This window comes from Dendronephthya gigantea, unplaced genomic scaffold (genome assembly GCF_004324835.1).
Source record: "Dendronephthya gigantea isolate DGI-Jeju-01 unplaced genomic scaffold, DenGig_1.0 000018F, whole genome shotgun sequence".
Taxonomy (NCBI): domain Eukaryota; kingdom Metazoa; phylum Cnidaria; class Anthozoa; order Malacalcyonacea; family Nephtheidae; genus Dendronephthya; species Dendronephthya gigantea.
The window spans coordinates 630386-644726 of NW_021163028.1; the positions used below are offsets into that span (position 1 = coordinate 630386).

At 37.5% G+C, this 14341-nt stretch overlaps 2 protein-coding genes across 4 annotated transcripts in view; one reads left to right on the forward strand and one right to left on the reverse strand.

Annotated features, from left to right (window-relative positions):
- Positions 1-368: 368 nt before the first annotated feature.
- LOC114520851 (protein FAM149B1-like) lies at positions 369-10082 on the forward strand. The gene is made up of 20 exons (XM_028541195.1): positions 369-721; positions 2113-2386; positions 2652-2736; positions 2821-2878; positions 3026-3181; positions 3416-3477; positions 3643-3712; positions 4288-4414; positions 4565-4619; positions 5285-5388; positions 5621-5718; positions 5965-5995; positions 6374-6492; positions 6722-6776; positions 7377-7417; positions 7526-7658; positions 7999-8054; positions 8151-8217; positions 8695-8956; positions 9196-10082. The coding sequence occupies exons 1-20, from the start codon at positions 690-692 to the stop codon at positions 9258-9260; spliced, it is 1950 nt and encodes a 649-aa protein (XP_028396996.1). The 5' UTR covers positions 369-689; the 3' UTR covers positions 9261-10082.
- Positions 10083-10453: 371 nt separating this feature from the next.
- LOC114520852 (gamma-aminobutyric acid receptor subunit beta-like) overlaps positions 10454-14341 on the reverse strand; it is a 33365-nt gene continuing 29477 nt past the window's right edge. For all 3 annotated transcript variants that reach the window (XM_028541196.1, XM_028541198.1, XM_028541197.1), the window contains exons 6-9: positions 13692-13774; positions 13195-13326; positions 12106-12476; positions 10454-11267 (exon numbers count right to left, since the gene is read on the reverse strand). In XM_028541196.1, coding sequence (XP_028396997.1) covers positions 10920-11267; positions 12106-12476; positions 13195-13326; positions 13692-13774 — 934 coding nt within the window. In that variant the 3' untranslated portion in view covers positions 10454-10919. The remainder of the gene's footprint in view (positions 11268-12105; positions 12477-13194; positions 13327-13691; positions 13775-14341) is intronic.

The following is a 14341-nucleotide window of genomic DNA, read 5'->3' on the forward strand; positions in this document are numbered from 1 at the left end:
TATATAAATTTCATTAATTATCATGAGCTGTTGTGAAGTGATAAAATTTCCTTTCTCCTTTTAACATCCTGCCCTTTGGAAAATGAACTCCGGAACTCGCAAGTCTTGATCGAGCATTGCGTATGCACAAAATGTGTTCATATTTCAATATTGCTGAACTTTCATAGAACCAGGCTGAAAGAATTTTTTCAAGCCATTCCTGAAACCTGGCCATATGGCATCCTTGCATCCTTGGCAACCGAAATTTTCCCATAATCTTGCGATCTAAAAATAACCGGACGCAAGCCAATCAGCCAATCAGAAGCGAGCAACCGGCTTGTGTTGATTGTGTTGATTTGTGGGTAATGGCGACCGAATTTTAATTTATGTCTATTTACGCCGTTGTCAGAGTTGTTGTATATGTGTATGTGGTTAGGAGGTTTAATTGTGAAGAATACTTGTTTTGACTGAAAACAAACGGTCTGATTATGCACTAACTTCGAATTAGGCCTTTTCTTTTGGCCGAGACGAGATGTAGAAGCCACATTCCTATTATCAAACGGTTTCGCAGGGCGATCTTGCTTGCAACGCCGATATGTGGAATATAAATATGAATACTATATGGACGGGCTCCGTTGTCACGGGCCACTATAAGCTACGTCTAGCATGGATTTGTCGAAGTTCGGTCATACAGGGATTAAATTGAAAAGATGATGACAAATCGTATTTCGCCTTTGGAAATGTAAGTTTATTTTTGGCGTTGTAAACTTGTAATGTTCGATTTTAATACTTCCCCAACATTTTATAATCCTACACCGACTTATTGGATTTCCTTCATGCCAAGCAAACATGTAAAAACTATTAGGAAGCTGTATGCATGTTATAGTTCATAATTTGGCTTACCTGAAGATTTTGATGACAAGCCAAATTGTTGAAAAAGTTGAATTTTTTTGTCTACATTATGGCATACTTTTTTCTGTAGTTTCTTACAAAATTATTTAGGAACGTTCGCTGAATGCTGCAAAAGAAGCCAACTTAATCCCCCTTTAATTCCTTTGTATTGTGATCTTGGCTCGGTTTTAGATTTTTCCGAGATCTTGCATAAAATAGAATTTTTTTTTTCTACACAAACGTTTTATATCTGTTGCACTCACAATCAATAAGTTCATTTTTTTACTGTGTTCAGTGATACGGTGAAATGGGTTGCTCTTAACTATGATGATTTTAGCAACGAGGGAAAAATTCCCTATTCGTATTAATGTAGACGTTTTGGCATGATATATGTAACTATAATAATCCACAGTCGTGTTCCAATTCCACTGAGCAGTCTGCTACTGCAAAACCATGCTTAGTTTCTCTGCAGTAACTTGGCAAATGTTGCTGAACAGTATGTCAAGGTTTTGATTGGGAAACGTTTGCTTGTCATTGCTGCAACATGAGCTATTATACTTCATGAATCATTTTTTTTGGGGCAAATACAGTGTCTCAATTGTGATTTAGATAGTATTAGACACTGCAGACAGTATATATTATATTGTGGGCAATGAAATTTTGGGCATGTATCTCATAATTTTACTTTGCCCATACTTTTATATTTTACTACAAATGTCTGGAATATGTTTTCATATACATGCAGTTAAAAAAAAGAATGAAACTTTTCTGTATAAGAGATATAGGTAAATGGGAAGGTGTACAGAGGCTGGAATGTTTATAAAACCTGCCAATGTTATTAAATTGCGAAGGCTGTTCTAGAGTCTAAGGAATCATAAATTATTTTGAAAACAAAAATTTACACTTAAAATGACTACATTGAGTTGTTAATTATTGAGAGGTGTATGTCTGATGTATATTAAAGACTGTCTGGTTCAAATTTTACTTGATTTGTTATTGCCAATTCTTTATACTAAACCTCCTTAGAAAGCTGCCAGCTAGTCCGTAACAGACAACTATACATAATATATTCAAGCTATATAGTTGTATTCATATAACATTTTGCAATTTTTCGTAAACTTATTGATCATTGCAGTCATTCATTTCAGAAAATTATTTAGCTGAACAAAGTCTACTACATGCAGTCCTATTCCCTAATAATATGTGACACAAGCTCATTACCTTTACTAATTTGGTGTTTAGCCGAGGATTTTCAAGAGGCAATAGCGAGCTGTTACGGCCTCTTCCGGAGAAAGCCGAAGAACCCCTACAGATGACCTATGTTGAGACTGTTAAAGAGGCGCTAAGTAGTTTGTACCTATCTGAAGATAGCAGTGAATGCTCAACGCCAGTGAACCAAACACATCGTACAGACGTTTCAGTAAGCAGCTTGCCATCAGAGTCAAGCCATGCTTGGTCTACAACTACGGGAACATTAACTGGGAGAAGTAGTGTTTATTCTTGGGGAAATGATAATGTGAGTGACCTGCTGGCATATCTACAATATATTTAAATACAGCATATAACATGTATCTCTAATCTCAAATTGTGATTTATCTAAATCTGGGCCAGCTATATACCAGCTTAATGTTTGAAACTTAAATACAATATTGTTTTAATGAAGCGCCCTTGTTGTGCCCTAATTGTTTCAGAATTTGGTATTTTACCCGGTTTAACACCAGGCAATATTACCTGTTGAGTCGAGAGGGCTTCAACCCAATGAATTTATCTCTCTCTTATAGGAGTTTGATCGAAAAGCTACTGCATCTGTCCAAAAAATGTTTGAGGAAATTGATAACATGTTGTATGAGGGAAAGCATTTTGATGGTAAGACTACTACTGTAATTTTACACTTTGACTTTATTTCATGGACATGTGCTTACTATATGGTGTTGTAATTGTAATTTTAAGGAGGGGAGGCATTGATGTCTGAATGTGAAGAGTGGTGTGGTCGTTTCCCTCATTTAAGGTGAAACTTTTCTTTTCAAAAAAAATATAAAAATTTTTTAACATGTTGATGTGAAATTGTTATATTTTCTTTTTCTTTTGATTGTTATGTATATTTTCTTTTTCTCTGAAACATTAAGATTCACTGTACGTAATTTGCAATCTTTAGGATCCGAGGTGCCCAGATTTTGCCATCGAATGACACTGGTACAGAACTTGTAGCTCTAGATGAGGATGATCCAAGAGTGTATGATTACCGACCTAAAACAACAGTTGTTGACATGGAGTCAGAGGATCTTGCTGGATACATGCAAGATTTTCAAGGGTAAATTACAGTGCAGTTTCTAACTTGTCTGGTTCTGCATGCACCTGTTACCTGTAGTTCCTTTCTGTTTGAATTGCTTCTATTCAACTCATTTGTACATGCCTTATGAATAACTTATTGATACTTATACCACCTTGGAATAGAACCGTAAGATATTCATACAATACTAGTTATACTACCAACTAGTATTTCATTTTGAATTAAGTCAAACATACAATCTTCAATTTTATGTAGACTTGCTGTACTAGGAAATAGTGTTGAAGCGATCTTTGGAGGGGACGAGTTTGCACCCACAGGTGAGGATTGTCATTTTCTTAATGGCATTTTTATATTTTCTTCCTAATGGAAATCATTTACTTATTCCTGGAAAAGTACTACCAATAAGTTAATTGATTAATGGCCATAAATTGTAAAAGAATGTTGCCAGCTAACTGCAAATTATGTAAATTACTTAAATCTAGAATACAAAGAAGAGGTTTTCGCTGAAGATGGTTGTGTGGAAGAGTACTTTGCATTTGACAGCTCAGGAAGGTAAGAGTGTGTATTATTATCTTAATACCCCTACTGGGTTTAAAAAATGTTGTTCAACTTGGGAAAGACTGGATATTTAATGGAGGTTGGTTTAACAATTGTCAATTGTAATTGGTTGGTTTCACTAAGCTTTTTCATAGTGATTTGAGTGGTGGTCAACCTTAATTGTCTGGATGCTTATGCTGTACAGGAGTGAGCAAATGATACGAAATTCACGTATATGCCAACCTCGTACCCTAGCTGGGTCTTTTTCCTGAGCGCAAAGCCCATTAAGACATACAGTGAACAATAAACTCACTCTGATTACTGTGTCTCGTTTTCGAGTTGACCCTCGAAATTATAAGGTATTCTTTTACAGTAAATGATTGAGTTAAAATCTTATGCATGCACAATACCAAGTAAACATTATTTCTCTAGTGTTGGCTTGGTTGGTACAGTATTTTCAATTTTTAATAGGATAAGACCAAAGTTACATAAAAAGTTCAATGATTTCATTTTCCCTCACTGTACATTATGGGATTCAACTTCAATAACGTTTCTTATGGATATATTAATATTGGTCATGTTTCTTGCAGTTCAGAAGATTTCAAGAAGAAAGCTTTATCCAAAAGCCGCCATCACATGGGGTATCCACCGGTCACTCCGAATGCTGTTGCCACAGATACTATCCTAAGTCAAATATTTGACCAGCTTTGGGGAGAGGTTTGTTATTGCGTTTTAAACATTATCTCAACTCAGAGATTACAAAATGAAATTGCAAAGAGTCTTGCCATCAAGCGGCAATCGTTAAGTTACGGCATTGCATGGATATAGCTATACAGTAGAATTAACCATACTTCTTTTTGCATGTAGATTATACTTTGGTTAAGAAATCTGCTTACTCTCTACTCGCAAAATGTTTTACGAGGTAAATTTTGTTAGTATAATTACAACTAAAATGCATTCGGATCTTGGAACGTTAATATTCAGTAGTGCATGTATTTCGCCACAATGTGTTAGTAGAGATGCCGCAAGGCGCAATGGTTGCCATAATGATTGATGATTGACGTGTTCAACCATATTGTTTTACTGAATAAGGACTGTATTGTTAATCATTTATCAAAGTATCGTTCGATTATGCTTTACACTGGTAAAAATTCTTATTATTAAATGTTAAAAGCCAAAATGGTTAAAAAGTCAACTATTTATGAACTATTTCAAGCTTTTAATAAGACGTTTTTACGGCATAATCGAAGGATAACATGACGTAACGTAACATAACATAACAGCATTAATTAAGATAGATATGAAAGTGTTTTGTATAATTTGGCATTTTCCTTTTTTCAAGTACCTGGTACATAACCTTTTTTACTACTGTACGTATGATATAGGCAAGTTAAAATGCGTGCTGTTTCAGCTTTAGCAGGACAGCAGGTCTCAAAACTCTATCTTTCTGCTCATTCGGTATTTTGTATCCGCATTTATTACATGCTTTACAAAACTTTCCCATCGAGAACCACTGTTCTACCTTCGTGCGAAGACAAGAACCACTAAAGTATCGCACAATCTCATTCACATTCATACCATCCCCAGGTAGTTTATCTGAGAAGCAGCCGTTCATACCTGAATTAATCAAAGAAAGTGAAAGTATGGATTCAAGACCAGCGTCGAGGGACCCTTTTGCTCGGACGTATCAAGTAAGAGTCTTAAGACAGTACTGCAATAAGGCACGGAAAAAAGAACCTATCCATGCCTCATTAATTTACAATTTAAAAAAAGATTACTCATTTGTTATAAGTATGCCTTTGCTATTGTATTATTACAGATAATTTGCTGGGAAATTTTTGTTGTTTTTTTACTATAAATTTCCAGTGAATTTTATTGCCCCCGAGTAAACGTATAGCTTAAAATGAAAATTTTGTTCTTAAGGTTCGATTGAGGTCCGGCATAAAGTCCTCGGATGTGAATGGGCTAAATGACTTAATTACAATACGGTCGCTACCTCTGAAGCAGAGAACAACAGTTTAGTAAGTAGACTGATATCCTCTAGTATAACAATTAACATGTATTGACTATTGTCAGTATCGATGTTTATATTTCGGAGAAGGTTAAAATTGTGTTATAAATACTGTGAAGTTTTTTTTTTATCAATTATTTTATTATAGTGCCTTATATATATCAATAATTAGAGGCTATAAGCTCGGAGAAAATCTGTATAAAAAATACTGTACAGTGAAGTTGGATACTCAAGATTATGTTCTTTCTTATTGTAGTGAAAGTCGGGAAGGGACACCAGTTTGCCAGGTAGGTGAATGAATAAGGCATAATGTGTGGAAATTATGTACGCATACTGTATATAGCTATTCAACCAGTTTAGGTTGATTCGCATGCATGCTTATCGACAATCAACCATAGCCATAGGCATGCATAGCATAGGCGTAATATTCTGTTTATCCAAAGGCTTAAGTGCATATATAAGATGAGAAAATCTCAACCATATAAACTAATCTATAGGCCTATTACAATTTCACTACTGAAACTCATATGCATGCAGTGCATTTTTGTACTTTTAAAACCTTGTCTTTGCCATGGTGAACAGAATCTTATTTTTGGCTTTGGGGTATTGAGAGGTATATATAGAGGTTTTAGTTATAATATCCAAATCACAATTTTTCCGGCTAGACACGTCCAGAGTCAAGCAGTGCCATCATGACTCGAAGTTCTTTGGGGAGATTGTTGAGCTGGAGAAATTCTGATCAACACATCAACTCAAGGATGTCTTCAGCTAAAACGCTACGGAGGTAACGAGCGCTTGTAATATGTTATTAGCTTCTTTGTCTGTGAGGGTCACATGAGCTTGACTGGTCCCAGTTGTCGTATTCCTTTGTGTTTGACACTTCGATGAAATCGAAGATTAAAAGTATAGATATTAATAATGGTTATGTAAAAATAGATTTTCATAATAAGCCTATTATTCATACCGCAGTATAGTATCAGGCAATTGTAACATGTTGTGTTTTTTCTGTTTAGAAACCCGTCGCTGCGACTTCAACCCATTGATCGATCAAAAACACCAGCACTTCAGGTGAGCATTTGCATGAGGACAGTCTTATCGAATTTTCGGAAACATGCAAGTACTATCAATTTCAAAAGTTGACAAAACTTGTGCACGATAAATAGAAAAATAAATACTTTGTTTTTAACTTACTGATTACTATATTGATACATTTTTTGGAAGCCATACATGCAATAATTCCATCGCCCGAGTTGGCGCCAGCATGTCTAGTTATGTCGGCTCCTCTGTCAGTTTTAGAATCTTTTGCACAATCTTTTGTCCGTGTGTTCTGGAACTCAATGTAAACACAGAAATATCCCGCCGCTTTTGAATTTAAAAGTTGTTATTACATTTCTTTGTGTCAAGTAAGAAAAATATACAGAAACATGCGTTTTCCATATCGATATATAGTTACATCAATACCAGTGAAAATTGGTAAAATTCAAACTTAATTAATTCAGAAAGTAAACTTATGCACATGCAATTACTTTTGAATACAAATTTGTACGAAACTATTCACAATTTCCAAATTCCAATTGAACACTCTTTTTCTTTAAAGAATTATAAAGCAAAACTCTAAAGAGCGTTTCTGGAACTGTATATTTTACATAATTTCGCTTATGTTTTCAGGAAAATGATGGTATCGGTGAAGGTGTTCGTGGTACAAAACTGTAAGTTGAGTTTCGAATTTTAGACATGATTTCGTTGAATTTCGTATAGTTTCTTAACTTCTTCACGACACAGAGAGTTAATTTCTGTCTGAATCTATCTATATATAGTGTCACTGGAAGTGAACGTCTCCCATCCCCCAACACAACATCGACATCTCCTCAACTCTGGGGAGCGCGGAACGGCACCTTGCCTCCGATCGACAAATCAGAATTCTTGGACACACGACCACGTGGAAGTGCCGTAAGTCTTATATTATCTTGTATATATTATTGGGAAGTCATGTATTTTTTCGGCGTATATATTCTTTTCGGCGTATATATTGCACCTGACTAGAAATATAACCACCTAGTTTGGTGTCTTGTTTCCACAAGAAGGTCAATGAATCTCTTTGAGACAAGACATCGCCAAGATTATACTAGTTATATAATGCATGTTTTTTCCCTTTGGAAGTTGACTATGGACGGCGAAGTTTATCGTAAAAGTTCCTGGCGCATTTTTTAGACAAATGTCGAGTAAAAGAACGTCGTTCGCATGCATGGGGAACGTACTAATTCGTACTAAAGTTTAGCTTCTGTTTTAGAAGACGAAAGTTCATTTTAATTTACGAGCAGCGAGCGCTGCAACGGATGACTCCAGGTAGATTGTCGTTTCTTCGCCTCGCTAGATACATGTGAAGGGATTCACAAGTGATCATAATCAAACTGATGTTTTTCAAATTTCTTAAATTTGCAGAAAGTCTCTCAAAGATAAGGGAGCGGCGCTAATAGACTCAAGACCGAACACAACACACTCGTTTCGAGTAAGTTGTATGCGTTTTGAATTTTGTGTTTAATTTTGAAAGATCATTCAGCTAATTCGAGAAAGGTTGTTCATTGCAAACAGGTCATTTTTTCTCCTATAAGAAATATTAGCCCCGTTTACACTGCACATGATTTATTGGCACGGCACGGCTAAATTGGGTACCCGTGCCCATTTCATCGATGCCCGGCCATTGTTTTGGTAGCCTGAGCACTAACAAAATTGGGCACGGATACACATTTTAACCGTGCCGTGCCAATAAATTGACTGTAGTGTAAACAGGGCTATTATTTTCTATATTCAAATCGGTCATTGTTGACTGCGCAGACATAAAAAAATTCTATTACGTCACAATGACTTGTTCACGACAATAACGACTAAACGAAACCCGAGCTTTAGCTATTGTACCGTGTTTACGTAATACTTGACACCAACCTTCTAATGAAGTTCAAAAATTACCGCTTATATTCGTCTATAGCCACCAGAAACCTCGCCAACACGCAGACATTCCACGCCGATGGGTGGTGTCAGCGGTCCTGGTGGTCAATTACGTCCCGCAGGCTCATTTGGATACAGCGGACAAAGCATGGTAACGGGGATCACCGGGGTCAGTATGCCCATATCCAACTATCACCCCTCAACTGAACACGGTATCCAAGGACATCAACAGTTGTACTACCACGTGGAAGATAGTGCCTTGGATGAAGAAACGGATGATTTTGACGATACAATACAATGGAGTAAGTTCTAAATCTTCCATGCATTAGTAAAAGCACTTTTGAGTAGGTCTACTATTTCAAATGCGCCATTTTTTACCATACTCGATCGCAATCCGTTAACTATAACTCATTTACGATAGTGATTTTTTCACGAGTCTTCGCCGCATAGTAAATAGTCAAGACTTAGATAGGAAATATAGTTTTCTTACTTGTTTTTCCAACACCACGTTAAATGACCAATAATTTCCCCCTAAATAAAGGTCAATATCAGCCACCGAGCACGAGTAACACTCGAAGAGGACGTTATTACAGCTCAATAAGGTAACACATCAAGGAATATTTCCAACTGACTACCTAAACTCCGTGGTCAGTTCCAGAACACACAATGTTGTGCCTGTTGTGGTTGCGCCGACTACTGTCGAGTACCCGTGAATTTAGCGAAGTCTGTGATGGGTAAATGATTTTACACTAAGAACACTACGTCTCCATAACGGTATAACCAGCTGTATTCCATCCGGACATCTTCTGTCCGAGACGGTATGCATGTAGTATCACATTCAAGAGCCGCGAAAAGTCGAATGGCCAAGGACAGTACACTTCGGGATTTAATTACCCTAAATGCAGGCACGATGTGAACCGCTGACATCGAAATGTGTAATGGCACATGGCGCTAGTACCGGCCGACACAACCTCGCGCAATGGGCGTTAAATGTGACGTCAGTCTGGCAATCACTTCGACGAAATATCCAAATCCAAATTGTGAAGTTGGACCGATAACCAGAATTAGGGCAATTTTCGGAGATACTCTACATTGCCCTAATCATAACGAGCCTTTATGAAAGTCTCAACAGGGCGTGCTCTGTAAATGTATTTTGGCTACTAGATGAAGAACATTGCTAGTGGCGCCTGTAAGTCTCAAGGCAATTTGACAACACGAAAGCCTAAAGAATGCTCGCGTTAATTATATAATGTAAATAATCGTTATCCGTACGAAATTCACGCGAAACTGCAAAGACAATGTACAGATGCATGTGTATATATAAGTTAATTTAGCGCGTAAACTTCAATTAAAGTGCGTTAACTATAAATATATATATTATTAAAAAATATTACCGCGCATAATTTCAAACTTCAAAGACAAATATATAATTATATATTGTTCATATTTATACAATTTATGATAAGTTTTCTTTTAGACCATCTCAATCAATATTCCTTTGGGATTAGGGCCATTTAGGCCCGTTTCAGACGCCAAACTTTTCATGTCCGAACCTAATGTTGGTGAGCTAAAGTCTTTGTTTAATTAAGTTCATTTGCATTCGATTCGACACATGAAATGTTCGACGTCTGAAACAGAACGAAAACATGTTCAGGGATATAAGCCGCAGCGTTTTAGGTACCAAATCAACCACTAGTTAACTCCATAAACACTGGAACGACCAAGTGTTCAATCCAAGACACAAAATACAGTTGCATGATTGATATCTGACAGATGTTTTGCATCTTTTGCATCTGAAGCACTCAGACTGAACGTGTTGGAACGCGACGTGTCTGGACCGTTTGCACGTTAACACGTTGCAATGGACGATTTTGGTGTTGGCTGCAATTTAACTGCCAATCGTTAAGTTTAAAACGTATTTAGAGGTTCACGCATGCATCCGTTGAACTTTCCTCCACCATAAAATTAAAATTACGCTGATAACATTTTTGACTTTATTATTCCGTTGTACGAGTTTGTCCTGCCGCTCTGTTGCTAAAAATGTTTCCACACGAAGAAGGTGCAGGTTCCCATTCCAAAATTCCACGACGATGCAGGCTGTTTTGCACCACTATGCTGCCCAAAGCCCCATACTTTGATGGCTTATGATAAATTTGATTTCAGTTTTTACAGCATACATGCCGAGTATATTCGCCTCCCTCTAGACACTTCTATCTGCGATTAATTTGATTCGACCTACCGAAAATCCAGTATCCATTTTGTTTGCTATTTTTCCAGGAAATCCATCCAGTATATAACATTAAATATCAGAAATGCTACTGGGAAAAGAACTCGACTGATCATATCAATAATATTGTCATGCGTAACAATTTTATGTATCGGGGAGGCGCGATGGCGCAGGCTTGAGGCGAGCTTAGTTTGCCTCCTCGGCTTGACCACGTGACTGTAAAGCAGCGAGGAGGACTTGGCCGAGTCCATTCGCGTTAACACCGGCCTGCTTTGTCCGTTTGCAGTAGCATGGCCATTGCATTCATAGCGAGGCGGTTTTTCTTCAAACGACATGAGCTTCCCGCCTTGGTTGACTTGTATTGTTAGAGGCGGTTTCTCGTCCTCCTGATAAGAAAATATGAAAAACGTCACTCTGGTGGTGTTCAAACGACTTCGAAGTCGATGAAATTCGTCAGTTGTTTCATTGAAATCTAATATATAGTAATTGTGCATAAGGCTCAAGTGTATATGTGAAATCAATATTGTGATGATGCTACTCTGAGTAATTTTTCAGCTTCAGGTTGGCGACTCAGAGTAGCATCATGACAATATTCATTTCATGAAATCGAATGGTCCACTCTGATTGGTTAACAATCACAATTTTCAGGGATTTTGTATTAAAACACGATTATGGTTGCGTTTGAAGGCAGCAAATGAGAGAGCACCGGCGTTCTCACTTTTAAGGAAATTTCCTTAGAAACTTGACTCTGTCGAGGGGAGGAAGGAAGTTTGATATATTCTTTTCAAATGGTCTTTGTCTCAGAATTACTCAAAGCATCCTCCCACCGTAAAAAGTCTATTTAAATTGCGAAAGCACTGGAGAGCACTACCCAAGTTTGGGTAGTGGAATTTGTGCCTATTTTGTCCGTGCCCGACCCATTGTTAGCCTGAACACTAATAAAATTGGGTACGGCTACCAATTTTAGCCGTACCGTGCCAATAAATTGACTGGAGTGTGAACGGGGCTACTAAACCTTTCACTTATTCGCAGATGTTTTTTTTACGTATTCATTATTTACGTCTCCGTGCAGGCAAAAAGTCGGGAGTTTCAAAACCTCTGAAAATTGCGTCGTTTTGAAGTTTGAGCGCTAGCATTGTGAGCGCGAGCAGCGCCGTTTGACGATGCTCGTGGAATTGTATAGAACCAGTGATCGAACATAAGTTTATGAATGTCAGAACTTACAGATAAATTATCCGAGAGTGTTTTCTGATTTTTGCGATCATTCGAGGCTCTCCTTCTTTGTGAGAATCTGATCGCAACAACGTACTCCAAACTCGTGAGAAAGATAAACCCAAAGCACACCAACACGAAATTGTCAATGGACTTGAGGTAAGTCACCCTTGGCAAGTTACTATTTACACTGGCCAGCATGTACACCATCGTCAAGACGGTGGTGATGCCAAGTCCCGTTCTGGCCGGCACGGCCTTATGGTCAATCCAGAATCCTATCCAGGATAGAACTGTTATGCAGATGCATGGTATGTAGACCTGATAAACATAGTAGATCCACCGTCTTTGAAATGTGAAGGTCACCGTAAGGCCTGAGAATTGTTCTGAAAAAAAAATTAGAAGGCCACGTTCTACTACATACCAATCATCAATGAGCTTTGTTCCAATGGTTATTTGGTAATGGTTATATCTTCTGCAAAGGAGATGGGGGCTACCTTTTTGATTTCACTAACGAACCGTTTTTTGTTGCGATGTCTCCTTGTGGCTGAGCAAACTCTAGTATGTATGGGTCGTCCCTCTAGGGGAAGCCCTCACTGGCTGGCCTCGCCCGTTCATCAAGAGTCGTACATATTACTAACTTTAGAATGCATGGATTTGCTGATTTGTCACTAATAATATAGTTGAGCTAGTTAAGTGAACCACCTTATACACCCGGCCTCTGGACCTGCATGGTTTTTACACATCATCTATGATAATATATTTCTCAGATACCATGCATATTCTGGATATTTTATTCGCAGGTAAATTTGAATAAATATACCCGATTTCTTTAGTTTATGCCTGATTTCCATTCAGTCGGCATAAAATTGTCGTGAAAGTAGCCGATGAGATGGAATATCTCTATTTGTGTGCAGTCAACAACGACCGATTTGAACACAGGAAATTGGGTGAAAATACCTCGTTCACGACAATTACGACAAACGGAAACCAGGCTTTACAGTGATTACTCGTCTATCCCAGTTGTATTGTAATATCTCGGTATAGTCTATCCAATCACAACACGTTACACATCATCAATCCTTCCCCATTTTAGTGGCATACCTGAATGGTACTGTTTATGTTTCAAACCCCTTTCTGCTTTTGCCATTACGAATTGCGCCATCTCGTCGTCGTAAATGAAAATCGAGCCATTATTTCGCCATTTGTAGATTAGATCAAACTCCTCGTACGTATCTACAGGATTCATCAAGCAAGTGTCATTTTTAAGCTTTGCAGAAGACTTTGGGGGCTTGGGGCAAACATGGGGGAACTTAATTTTCCCATGGGCAGTGCTGTCTTTCCTCAGTTGCACTTTTATCATTTGATCATAGAGTCCGGGGGAAGATTTATCTCACCTGAGCCGGCTGAGGCTATTCAAGCAGCCGAATATTTTAAAAGGAGAGGCGAAGACACAGCATTTCGCAACTAACACAACGGGTTTGTTCGCACAACTTCAGTTTATTTTGGTGCCTGTTGGTCGGATCCAAAAAGTCACGTCATGCGAGGGTATAAGTGCCAATAAATATATTACATGCTTTATTTAAACTAAACATACTTACAACTCTCAAATGGAAGGCTACATTCCTGGGTGTCTTTCGGATAGTTTCTTAAATTCAATTTACAAGACGCTGTCACCCTGAGCCTTAAAAATTCAAAAGAAGAATGCATTGGATATATATAATAATATATATTTATTTGATAGCAGATCAGAAGATAATTTTTTCACTTTCAATAAAGGTAGATCATTTTTGAGACACCTGCTTTGATAAACACTAAAGTAAAATTTCGAAAAAAATTTTAAAACCAATTTTCTATAAACGATTTAAGGCACCTAGATAAAAAATCTGGCAGATAGTATTGCAATTTGGTAAGTTCTTGACACAGCCTTTGCTATTAAGCGATGATAAAAGTCCTGTTATATTTTATATTCCCACAGTCCCACTCGCCCCTGTAATTTACCATAAAAAATCGACTGATAGCACATTTATGGAAAATAAAAACTACCCACGGACATAGTATAGGTAGCCTATTATTAATATTATGTCATTATTAATTTTTGTAGGCTTACTCTTAGCAAGATAGATTTATTCTATTCCAATATGTAAGTAAAGACCGCTTTGTGTAGACGCAAGTCGTGAATTCAGCCAATTTTAGTGGAGCAAAGAGGCTGATTGACAGGCCTTTTTTTCGCCCTAACGCTAAAGGGGAG